We start from the raw sequence: 11,327 nt of genomic DNA, 5'->3' as shown, positions 1-11,327 counted from the left end.
GGTGTCCCTTCCCCTCCCGGCTCCCTGGAACCTACCCCGCCGGGCCAGGGGACAACTCGAGTCCCCGCGCGGTAGTCCCAGCCCAGACCCGCGGCTCCCAGGCCGGGAGGCCCGATGTGGACCGGGGATGGGGCGTGGGGCCGGGCCGAGGCCGGGGGGAGGTGAGATTTTCCCCAGGCCCGGCCGGGGGCATGGCGGGAATAGGGGCGGGGTGTGACTAGCGGGGGCTGCCACTGCTCGGCGGGGTCTGGACACCGCCCTGGACGGTTCCTGGAGCCTGCTTTGGGTGGGAGGTGGGGGACATCAGGAAGGATCCAGCTCGTGTGTGTGTGTGTGTGTGTGTGTGTGTGTGTGTGTCTGTCTGTCTGTCTCTCTCCCTTCCAGCTCTCTCCCTCACACTCCCCAGCCTGGCTCAAGATTATCCTTTGGGCTGGGAGACCCGAGGGCGAGTCCTGGCCTCGCTCTGGTTTTAAAGTTGAGAAGGCGGTATGAGATTCCTTCCCGAGACATCGGGGTGGTCGGCAGGGAACGGCGTGCCCCTTAGGTCATCGGGACATCTAGAGGGTGATGGAGGAGATGGCCGATGCCTGTCTTGTCTCAGGGAGGGCACCAGGAGCTTCAGCTCCATTTCAGGCACTGTGGGGGGTTTGGTTGCCCCCACTCTTAGGGTCAGTGGGGCAGTTCTTTGGCAGCTGCTTCTCTCAGGTTGCTGTGGTCCATGCCATCTTGGCCTTGGGCCTAAGTGTCCTGGTTTGGGCCAGCTCCTCTTCTGGCCCAACCAGAGCTTGAAGTGAAAGGCTTCTAATTGAGCTGGGGGCTCCAGGTCACTTAATGCAGGCCTTTGCCCTTGAGTTCTGGCCTATGCCTCCCACCATCTGGTCCCACCTAATCTGCCTTGCTGGGGGAGGGCAGTGGCGTACTCATGCCTAAGCAACTGGTGATTGCCCTCCGTCAACACTGCCCATCCAGGTTGGGGCTACCCCATCCTGTTTTCACACAGCTGGACCAATGGAACTAGTAGGAGTGGGTGGGGGGAGTTGGTCACCTGGGTAGAATTTCCAGGGAACCCCCTTTTTGAAGGATGGTTTCTGTTTTTAGAGAGGATCTGCTGGCATGCTGAATACCTTCTTGCCTGTCTTTTAAGGTGTCAAGGAGAGCCCCTTTTGAGGTGGGGAGAGTGGCCATGTACTCTCAACTCCTGTAAATTCTCTCTGACTCACATCCACTTCTTCTCATCCCAGATCGTGTGTGCGTTTGTGTGTAGGGGAGGGAGGCCACTCAGGACCCCACTGTTGAAGAATACTAGACTGGGGCTGGAATATTCGCTTCCTAAGAGGCAGACCAAGACAGGGGTGTGAGGTGGCTGTGCTATGTGGGGAGTAAAGGAATTCGACCCAGTTTGACAGGATGTGGGACGGAGAGAAAAAGCCAGGTTTGGGGCAGAGATCAGGTTACCATCTCCTTCTTTCTTAACTTCTCCCTGCCTGGCTGGTGCTGGGACTGGCCCTCATTTGTCTCCTTTTTGGGGCTCCTCCCAGCAGCCTCAGGGCCCGCCTTCTCTTCCTTCAGACCCACGGCCTGGGAACTTCAGCGGACTGGAGGTCATCCACTCTCCCCAGGGAGGGAGGAAGTGAGGCTCAGCTCGGTAGGGAAGCTGTGAAGGTGTGATGAACTGTGCAGATGCTTACGTGAGTGTATGTGTGTGTGTGTGTGTGTGTTGGGGTGGGGGGACATGGAAACCCCAGGAAGCTGACTCCTTGCCCTGAGTCACTGGGAGGAGTGGACAGGGCCTTGGTGAGCTGGACAGAGAGGAGGAAGGGGCTGTTCCAGGGAGTGGGTGGCGGTGACTCCCTAGTGGATTATTCTCAGTCACTCTGCTGTGGTGGATGTGTGGCTCCCTACAGTGTGGTCATTGTCCCTTGCCTGAGGCTGAGTGACCCAGTGTTGCTGCCAGGCCCAGGAGGAAGGGGGGCGGAAGGCAGGCTGCCCGAATGTGGGCTGTGGGGACTGTGGGGACTGAGCCTCCTTTGTGTGACTCGGGGCTTTGGGAACCGGGATGGGGTGGGCCAGGGAAGCCGACTGGCTGCTGCCACTGCCCTCTGTCCGGGTTTCCCTCTCTCTATTCTTTCCCACCTCGGGGGTGAGATGTAGAAAAGGGTATGGACTCTAGATCTAGTCGCACAAGCCTCCTTTGAGTGCCGTCCCTGCCATGACTCCGCTGAATACTTGTCTCAGCCTCACTTTGCTAGTTTGTCAAAATGGGAAGCTCTTTCTTCCCATTTTCTTCCAGGCTTCTAGGGACCAGGGGAGATGATCTGTCAAAATGCCCAGCAGTTTTCCTTAGCCACCTATCACCTGTAGCTTGTTCCGCAGGCCCGTGGTCTTGGAGAGGGATTCCTCGTTTGTGACGGGGCGGGCATGACTTGCGCTGAGGGACAGTGTGTTCTAGACTGGACTTTAGCAATTATTAAACTTTAAAAGTATCAAAACCCTGGTAACGAATGAAGTCTGACTTGAAACCGTGCTATGGATAGCAGATAAAGGCTAGCTCTTCTGGACATGTTCCTGAGTGTCCTCGTGGGTGTCAGGGTCCCACAGTTGGCGAGTAGGTTAGATCAGAACTCATGTCTGACTCGAGTGAGTGGTTCTCCCATCCCCGCCCCCATTTCTGTATTCTGACCCATTGGAGGATACCTGTCCCTGACAGCGAGATAAGGAATTTCAAGCTCAGTTGCCTGAACAGTTGGTTCTTGGTAAGAACATGCCTGAGCAAGCCCCTCCCTCTGCTGGATGCCTCAGTTTCCAGGGAGGTCCTGGGGGTCCCGGAGAAGTGTTTTTGGGTTTATAGGCTTTTTTCAAAATCTGATCGCCTCTTCACTGCCAGCCCTAGCCATGGCCGCGATCCGAAAGAAGCTGGTGATCGTGGGGGATGGGGCCTGTGGGAAGACCTGCCTCCTCATCGTCTTCAGCAAGGACCAATTCCCAGAGGTCTACGTCCCTACTGTCTTCGAGAACTACATCGCAGACATAGAGGTGGACGGCAAGCAGGTGACAGCAGAGCCCCTTCCCATCCCACCTGGAACCCCGCCCCAACACTGCGAACCCAGGATTTCCTTCCTCACCACCCACACACGTCCTTGCTCCATTCTCCCTGCTGGAACCAGTAGAAGTCAGGAAATGAACTGCCGTCTTAGAAAATCTAGATATACTTGGTTCTCTGCATCTGGCTCTGAAACCCGGGCCCGGTCCTTTTGCCTCTGAGTTTAAGTTCCCCCAGCTACAAAACGGGGATAATGTAAGGCCTCCTTCAAAGGATTTCTGAGGATTACATAAAATAGTGGCACTCACCGGCAGAGGTCAAGCAGTAACATCTCAGGATGTTAAAGAACTCACCTAATTTATGTTGGATGAGTGCTTAGCCATTATTTCTGGCACACAGCAGGTGCTCAATTGATGTTGTGAGGACTAAAGGACTAGTGGCTTCAGAGAGGACCTCTAGGTGGCAGGATGGGGAGTATGTGACTGGGGCCCTCAGGCTAGCTACTCACCGGCCCTGTGTGTCAGGTGGAGCTGGCCCTGTGGGACACAGCCGGGCAGGAAGACTACGATCGCCTGCGGCCTCTCTCCTATCCGGACACTGACGTCATCCTCATGTGCTTCTCCATTGACAGCCCCGACAGCCTGGGTGAGGTGGGGGTGAGGATGTTGGAGGGAGAGGACTGAGAACCCCTTGGAATCAACCAACCCGAGGTAGCTCTTGCCTTGGCTCATTTCAGCCATCTTCAGAGGCTGAGGCTATGGAGAAGGGTGCATGGGGCATTAGCCTCCTTCACTGGGAACTCTGGCCCATAGGAGGGGTCAGGGGAAGGTGTACCGGGAAGGGGAGGGGTTTTGAGCTGTGGAAGGGACTGTCCCGCTGGATAGCCTCTACGGCTACTGTGGGGAGGCCAGGGGCCCCAGCTGAGCTTTCTTGCTAAATGGAGGCACCGACACCCATTGAGACGTATCTGTGCAGAAAACATTCCTGAGAAGTGGACCCCAGAGGTGAAGCACTTCTGTCCCAATGTGCCCATCATCCTCGTGGGGAATAAGAAGGACCTGAGGCAAGATGAGCATACCAGGAGAGAGCTGGCCAAGATGAAGCAGGTGGGTGGGGCTGCCAGGCTGGGAAAGAAGGAAGCCTTCTCTCCAGGGGACTGCCCTGTGTTAGAGGTGATCGAGGTGTTCACGTCCTACCCCCTCACGTCTGCACTCTGGTGGGGGAGAACCAGAAGGGCCCTTTTTGTCTGACTCGGTATCTGATGCAGCTGTTGGAGAATGAAGTGACTTACCTAAGGCCACTTGGCATTTTAACTTATTTGTCTTGTGTTAGGGTTGGGGCTATTAAATGCACAGGAAAATCCCTGCCCTCAAAGAGGCAGTTTCTTATTATAGATGTTTTGCTTGGGGTATGCACGTCATACTCTCAGAGTACCCCTGGGGAGGTGCGGGCTGACGTGGACGCAGGAGGGTGAGCATTATGCGGCTGGAAGAAAGGACCAGAGCGAGGGAGCTGGCCTATCTGGGGACCTAGTAAGTGGTTCCCTAGCCAGAGGATTAGTTTTTTAGAGAAAGCTGCCAGGATAAAGTACATGGACTACCCTGTGAGGGTAAGCTGGGGACAGTGAAATGTCAGATCTTCATGGCACAAAAATCATTGACAGCCATGAAAATGCAAAAATAGAAGCAGGGAGGTCAGTTAAGGGGTGCCGGATCCTCATTCAGGCAAGAGCAGGGTGTACTGTGGGGTAGAGCTGATGGAGAGAATTTGAATGTAAACCTGAGTCTTGGGTCACTGGCCCCCAAGCTGCTCAGCGTGGCTAGAGCTTGGGCGCTTTGTGGGGTTGGGGCTGGAGATGTTGATTCCAGTCACCATACTTATGGGTGTGATAGTGACAGATGCACCTCGCCTCCAGCTTCCTTTGACCTCTCATGTCTTCCCAGGAGCCCGTTCGATCTGAGGAAGGCCGGGACATGGCGAATCGCATCAGTGCCTTTGGCTACCTCGAGTGCTCAGCCAAGACCAAGGACGGGGTGCGGGAGGTATTTGAGATGGCCACTCGGGCCGGCCTCCAGGTCCGCAAGAATAAGCGCCGGAGGGGCTGCCCCATTCTTTGAGACCCAGGGCTCCCCTCCTTCCCCATCTCCCCTCCCTTCATGGGGTGTAGGACCCCCCCCAGCCCCACCCTCTTAGGACTCCATTCTCAGCTCCCTCCAGCCCAGGACTGCAGTGAGTTTCGCAAACCCCCACCCCTCCCTCCTTTCCTCCTTCCCAGCACTCTGGGCACCTAGGGCTATGCCCTGCCCTCCTGGAACAGAGTTCAGAGTTCTGCTGCTGTCTGGGTCCAGGGGCTCATCACACACCAGCACTTTAAACACTTCTGGCTCACAGGAGCGTGTCTTGGGTAGGGGACTTGGAGGGTGTAACCCAGAGTTCCAGGCCCCTGGTGTTTCTGCTTTGGGCAGGGGGCTTGTCTCTGGCTATACTCCGTGGGGGGCATGAATAAAGGCCACAGGCTTCAACATGTGTGTAGCAGCTTCCTGTCTTTCCAGGTCCCTGTCTTGGCTGTGAGCCTAGAGTCCCATTTCTCCTCATTTCCAAGTTGCTGGCCAGATTGCCGCCGCCACCCCCCCCCCGCCCCCGCCCCTTTGTAAGGCAGGACACTGGGCAAGCAGGGTGGAGTCTTGGAGTGAAGGATGAGGTCATGCCTGGCTCAGGGCCTTGGAGGCGGGTGAGGGGAGTGGTCTGGAGCAAGGACTAAACTTAGAAGCCTGTGGGTGGCTTCCCTGCCACCTCCCACTGGCTTTCCTTCCCTGGATGCGGGGCTGGGGTTTCTCTAAGGGGAAAGGGATATGGCCCTGGGCAGGGTCCTACTTGAAAGCTCCTGAAGCTGGGGCTGTGCAGAGAAGAGGCTTTGGAATCGCACAAGGTTTTGTCTTCATTGTTTTTCTTTCTTTCCAGCAGGGGAGGGGATGTAAACTCCCAGCCTTCCTGTCCCTGGGAGGGGCAGCTCGGCTGGGTTCTGGGTCAGGGCGGGTGGCCGGGTGGCCGGGCACGGAAGGCTTGACTGGCGCGCGAGGCCAGCCGCCATCTCTTCAGAGCTCGTTCCTCCACTCTGGCTCCACTTGCAGGTGCAGGCCGCCTTCGCGCCCTCGCTCCTGGGGGAGGTAGTCGCGACTTCGGGGCCCTAGAAAGAAAGGAGGGGAGCTGTCTTCCTTACCACCCCGCCCAGCACTGTCCCTGACCTGGCCCACCCTGGCCCAGCCATACCTGAGGTAGAGGAGCTGAGCTTACTCAGACCTTGGAGTAAGTTCTGTCCTTGCTGCAGGTCCAGTTTGGCAGGGAAGGGGCACCCAGTATACCCCCCATTTTCTTTACAGAAATCCAGGAATCTGTGGGAGACAAGCACATTCACACACACACACACACACACATACACACAGCTGTGCAGGGCTGCTGAGGGAGCGCAGGCAGAGGCCGGGGGCTAAGCCTCAGTCCTGCCACATGGCCCCGTGTCTTTGGGTGAGTCGCTTAACCTCAGCGTGTCAAGTAACTTAAATGGGACTGTGAAGATGGACAGGTCTGAGGATGAACTGAGCCACAAGGAGGTGCTCAAGATCCTCCCGCCCTAGGCTGGGGACTGTGGCCCCAGGAACAGCATCACAGGGTGGGAATGCTCACGTCTTCCAGTCGGGGTCATGGCCCAGGAGGAGCGGGTTGCCCACCACGATGAGCAAAGCCTTGGCCCGAGTCACAGCCACGTTGAACCTCTGCGAGAAGAAGTGGTGACATCATGGGAGGGGAAGGCCCTAAGGAAGGGAGAATTCCTGCCACCTGCCAGCCCTCCAACCTTGGGGTTCTTCAGGAAACCCAGGTTAAAGTCCAGATCCAGCTGTACAAAGCTCTGACTGCTGCGCACGGTGGAGATGAGGATGACGCTGCGTTCCTGGCCTTGGAACTCCTCCACGGAGCCCACCTAGAGGGCAGAGAGGCAGGGCCTGGGACCGGGGGCTGAGAGCGGAGCCAGAGGGACAAGCCCTGCCTCAGGGAGACTGCCATCCAAGGTGGGTGTGGGGAAGTCCCTGGGCAACTGTCACAGAGGAGTGAGACATTGGCAGGGGCAGGAAAGAGGACAGGAGGGTGCCCTGGAAGCTGAAACCTGAAGGCTGGATCCAGGGGAAGGGGTGGGGGCTGGAGCGTGTTCTAAGCGAAGAAAACACAGTAAGTAACTCAAGATGAACATTAAGTCCTTGTTAAAAATATACAACCCAGACCTCCTGAATCAGAATTTCCAAGGGAGAGCACTGGTTTTCAAACCTGGGTGCCTACGAGGTCACCTGAGGAGTTGGAAAACATATGCATGCCCTGGCTCTGCCCCCAGATAGCTGTCTTAATTGGCTGGGTGGGGACCTGGCTCTGGCAGCACTAAAAGCTCTCCAGGTGATTCTTATCTGCAGCCAGTGTTGAAAGTCAGACTTTAGAGAGAGCCGAGCTACTGACTGACCCAGAGGGTGGGAGCCTCCCCCCCACCCCCACTATCAAATGACAGGTCAGGCAGGCCAGAGTTTGGACTTTATCCTTAGGGCAGAGGGCCTCTAAGTAGCCTGATCTTAAGAATGGTGTGGGGTATTTGCTAAACACGCAGGCTTCCCTGTCCCAGCTAAGAACCACAAGCTGGGATCTCCAGGAGTGAGAGGTCTGGGGAGAATCAAGCCAGGGTGGAGTGGGGGCACGGGCTGGCCTGGAGCATCAGGGCGGGAGCCTGAGGAAGCCTCCGGGAGTGGGGAAGTGAGGGGCACAGAAGGCAGGGAGCGAATGTGAAAATGGTCAGCGTCACCTTCAAGTCCTTGATGTCATTCAGTCCCCGAAGCTCCTTGTCAAGTTTGGTGATGCAATATCGAATTTTTTCCACCTGGAAGATGGGGACAGGTGCCTTTTGCTCATGCTGTGACTCCAGTGCAAGAGGGAGTCAGGCAGGAGACCAGGGAGCGGGGACGCAAAAAGGGAGGGGCAGCTGACCTCTGAGCTTGAGATAATGGGGCCGGCAGAGGCCTGAGTTCTGGGAACCTCCAACTAGTGATCTGGCTATGAATAAGGTACCATCTGAGCGTCCCACCCTTGATGGGAACTGAGGACCTAACCTGCTTCCGGTAAGGGGAGATGACGCCCACGTTTCGGGGGCTCAGGCGGGCTCTGCCCTTCTTAGAGGAGGAAGTCAGGAGCAGCTTCAGGTAGGAAGTCACCGTGGCAGCCTCTTCGGGGTTGAAGAAGGATGGGCTATTGCCCTCACGCTCGTCCTTGCCCATTACGCCATGAAAGATGATGGGAAAGCCCTGGACAGTGGGGAGAGAAACCCTCAGCTGGACCTCCCTGCCCACTTCCCTCTCACCCCCAAACCCTTTCAGGCAGTGTGAGGTGCCAGGCCAAGATGACAAAGGGACAGGCCCATGATTTCCACTCAGGGCCGCCTCCTGCCCTGCATCTTCAACAGGAGGGAAGATGGGGTTCAGGGGTAGGAGCCTTTCACCTTTCGAGGCAGATCCTCCCAGTGGCAGAAGCGCTCTCGGTCAAGGACATCGGCACAGGCCTGCAGCTCCCCTTCGTAATAGAGCCGGTTAGGAATGTCCAGGATGTTGGGGTGAGACCTGGGGGGCAGGAGGAGGAGGAAGAGCAAGACCAGGGGCTGGGTTACTTCTGCCTTGCCCCCTGGGACCCCGCCTTACTGGCTCTGGGCCCACACACATTATCTTCCTGCTTCTGCTCACTGGATGGCAGGCTCATTCACCTACGATGTCTGCTCCTAGGACTGACTGTAAGCCCAAGAAAACAGAACCCCATATGGTTCCAGAGAGGATCTGGTCCAAAGGTTTCATAGACCAGCCAAATTTAAAAGAAGAAAACAAGAAATTAGGGACTTGTTCTTAAGTTTCAGTTTTGCTAACAAAGGACGGTATAAAAACAAGTACCATCCACTATCACCATTATTCGGTAAGATAATGTGCTAAATCCAAAAACACAAAAAGTACTAACACGATAGCCATGTTACTGAATTCTTACTGGACTCAACTAAAGAACTAAGGACTTAGGAACTCATCTGAGCTTTTCAGATGTATAAACTCATTGACTGAAGGAAGGGTAGCTCTTGAATTTGAGTAACAGCTTAAAAGGGAAAAAAAAACACACACACACACTGTCCCTATTTTTCTCATTTCTCTTTGGATTGCCTGGAAACTTCATCTGGGACCCATGTCAGGCACGTCCCAGTGCCTGGGAACCACGGACCATCCCTCAATATACAGATAAGCAAACTGCTCTAGAGCAAAGCCGCTTGCTAAGTCACACAACCACGGGGTAACAGTGATGGGGCCCGAGAGGAGCCTTTGGATCTTCCGGTTTATAGTCCTGCATCACAGAGCCTCTGAGCAATAGGACTGAGCAACCTCCAGCTGGAGCTACCGAGGGTGTGAAGGTGGGACAGGTGCGGAATACCTGTAGTTGCGCAGAAGCTTGGTTATGTACTGGGGGTTATAGCCATTGGGGCCCTTCTTGTACAAGGTGTTGTAGGTGAGCAGCCGCTCCAGCATCGAGTACCCCAGCCCATGCTTCTGGGCCAGTGGGGAACGCAGAACGGGCCCCAGCTGCCGAGGGTCTCCGGCTAGCACCAGCTGTCCTCCTGGATTGTCCGTTTCCTTGACTTCCAACAGCCCTGGGAAGCAACATAGCATGAGGAGGAAGGTAAGTGGTGGGATCTCCCAGACCCCATGTTCATGTAGGGTGGGTGCACCCGCAACCTACCCTGAGTCCCTCACCTGCTATGGCCACCAGACTCTCGGGCTCCATGCAGTGACCAGCCTCATCGATGAAGATGTGTGTGAAGTGATCAATGGGAAACTGGGCCGAGACCAACCTGGGAGGTGTCAGGCCAGGCAGCGGTCATACCCAGGAACCTGACTAGCAAACCTGAATGCTCATCCAAGCTGGCCCCTCCCTGGCCTTCAGCCCCTTTACTTACACACATGATTAAGAGACACACATTCCCACCTGCTGGCAGTGATGAGGGTAGTAATTAAGACGCGATACTCCTGCAGCTTCTTCTTGGCAGGAAACACGTACTCCCCCTTATTTGGGTCCCAGTTACAGCAGGGCTGTGGAGCGCGAAGGGAGAAGAGAATCAGCGTGGCCCCACCCGCTCTCACCCTCATTCTGGCTCTGGGCCCCCAGGAAATTTTATTCACTTCTCTCACTTTACACACAGGGAAAGCGAAGGCCAGAGAGGGGTCCTGACCCACGCAAGGTCACACACAGAGTATCAGAATCCGGGTCTCCCGGTTTGCTGCCCCAGAGTCTACTCTGAGAGCCTCCCCAGCACCCACCGTCCGCTGGCCTCCTGAACTTCCTCGGGTACCTTGATGTCCTCAGGCACCATCCGTATGTCCCTGCTGGGGGCCAGGAGGCGGTAGATGCAGCGGGGCAGGTGGACCTGGAGCCGCTGGCAGAGGAGGTCGGCCCCCGAGTTGGATGGAGCACAGGCCAGGATGTGGGCTTTGGGCAAGTGCTTCACCACCTGGGGGCGGGTAGGGGGGAATAAGCAGTGTGGGAAGCAGCTTCCTGGTTTGGGGGGAGAGGGGGAGATTCGGTTATCACTTAGGTTTCGGTCTGACTCAGGTTGGGCTTGTGACTCAGGCTGGCACGGTGTGGCATCTGCCTCCCGAAACTGAGGGGGGTAGTGATGCTAAAGGCGAGTTCCGACCCCCAGCCCCGGCCAGTCCAAACAGCACTTTGATGCCGGAAAACTCGCAGGAAGTAAAGAAGTCTATGATGACTGAACCGTGGATGGGGACTCCAAGAGTTGCACAGCACGCAACCTGCTCAACAGAAACACTGACCCGTGATGTCAGCATAGGGGCATTAGAAGCTGGAAGAGACCAGAATCTGGGGACAACTGCTTGGACCTGGGGAAGCTGGAGTGTAGGCCCCAGGTCTAGGCTCATGCCCCACCTGCTTGATGGCTTCCACTAAGGTGACAGTCTTGCCAGTGCCTGGTGGTCCAAAAATGATGTAGGGGGCTGGACGGGTGGTACCCGTAACAATGTGCTTCATGGCCTGTAGCTGCTCAGGGTTTGACTCCAGATTCCGGTCGTAGAGCCTGGCAGAGGGGCCGGGAACGTAAAGTCATCCACTGTCCCAGAGGCCTCCCTATTCTCTAGGCCCACGATCTAAGTAGGCCAGAGCCCTCCTGCCCATGGTCTTACTTGAGCTTCAGATCTGAGGACAGCAGCGGGACCTC

At 56.3% G+C, this 11,327-nt stretch overlaps 2 protein-coding genes across 2 annotated transcripts in view; one reads left to right on the top strand and one right to left on the bottom strand.

Annotated features, from left to right (window-relative positions):
- The first annotated feature begins 1,583 nt into the window (after nt 1-1,583).
- Nucleotides 1,584-5,564, top strand: RHOC (ras homolog family member C). Its single transcript, XM_006919649.3, has 5 exons — nt 1,584-1,645; nt 2,885-3,048; nt 3,565-3,685; nt 4,016-4,146; nt 4,984-5,564. The coding sequence occupies exons 2-5, from the start codon at nt 2,893-2,895 to the stop codon at nt 5,155-5,157; spliced, it is 582 nt and encodes a 193-aa protein (XP_006919711.1). The 5' UTR covers nt 1,584-1,645; nt 2,885-2,892; the 3' UTR covers nt 5,158-5,564.
- Nucleotides 5,565-5,960: 396 nt separating this feature from the next.
- Nucleotides 5,961-11,327, bottom strand: part of MOV10 (Mov10 RISC complex RNA helicase) — a 21,901-nt gene continuing 16,534 nt past the window's right edge. The window contains 13 exon segments of the mRNA XM_006919648.3: nt 5,961-6,227; nt 6,311-6,432; nt 6,722-6,810; nt 6,891-7,016; nt 7,878-7,952; nt 8,182-8,373; nt 8,568-8,685; nt 9,530-9,746; nt 9,850-9,947; nt 10,082-10,185; nt 10,446-10,604; nt 11,039-11,186; nt 11,293-11,327. The exon segment at nt 11,293-11,327 is cut by the window's right edge and continues 24 nt beyond it. Of these exon segments, the coding sequence (XP_006919710.1) occupies nt 6,136-6,227; nt 6,311-6,432; nt 6,722-6,810; nt 6,891-7,016; nt 7,878-7,952; nt 8,182-8,373; nt 8,568-8,685; nt 9,530-9,746; nt 9,850-9,947; nt 10,082-10,185; nt 10,446-10,604; nt 11,039-11,186; nt 11,293-11,327 (1,575 nt within the window). The 3' untranslated portion in view covers nt 5,961-6,135.

This window comes from Pteropus alecto, unplaced genomic scaffold (assembly GCF_000325575.1).
Source record: "Pteropus alecto unplaced genomic scaffold, ASM32557v1 scaffold106, whole genome shotgun sequence".
NCBI classification, from domain to species: domain Eukaryota; kingdom Metazoa; phylum Chordata; class Mammalia; order Chiroptera; family Pteropodidae; genus Pteropus; species Pteropus alecto.
This window is presented reverse-complemented; position numbering and strand designations above follow the sequence as displayed.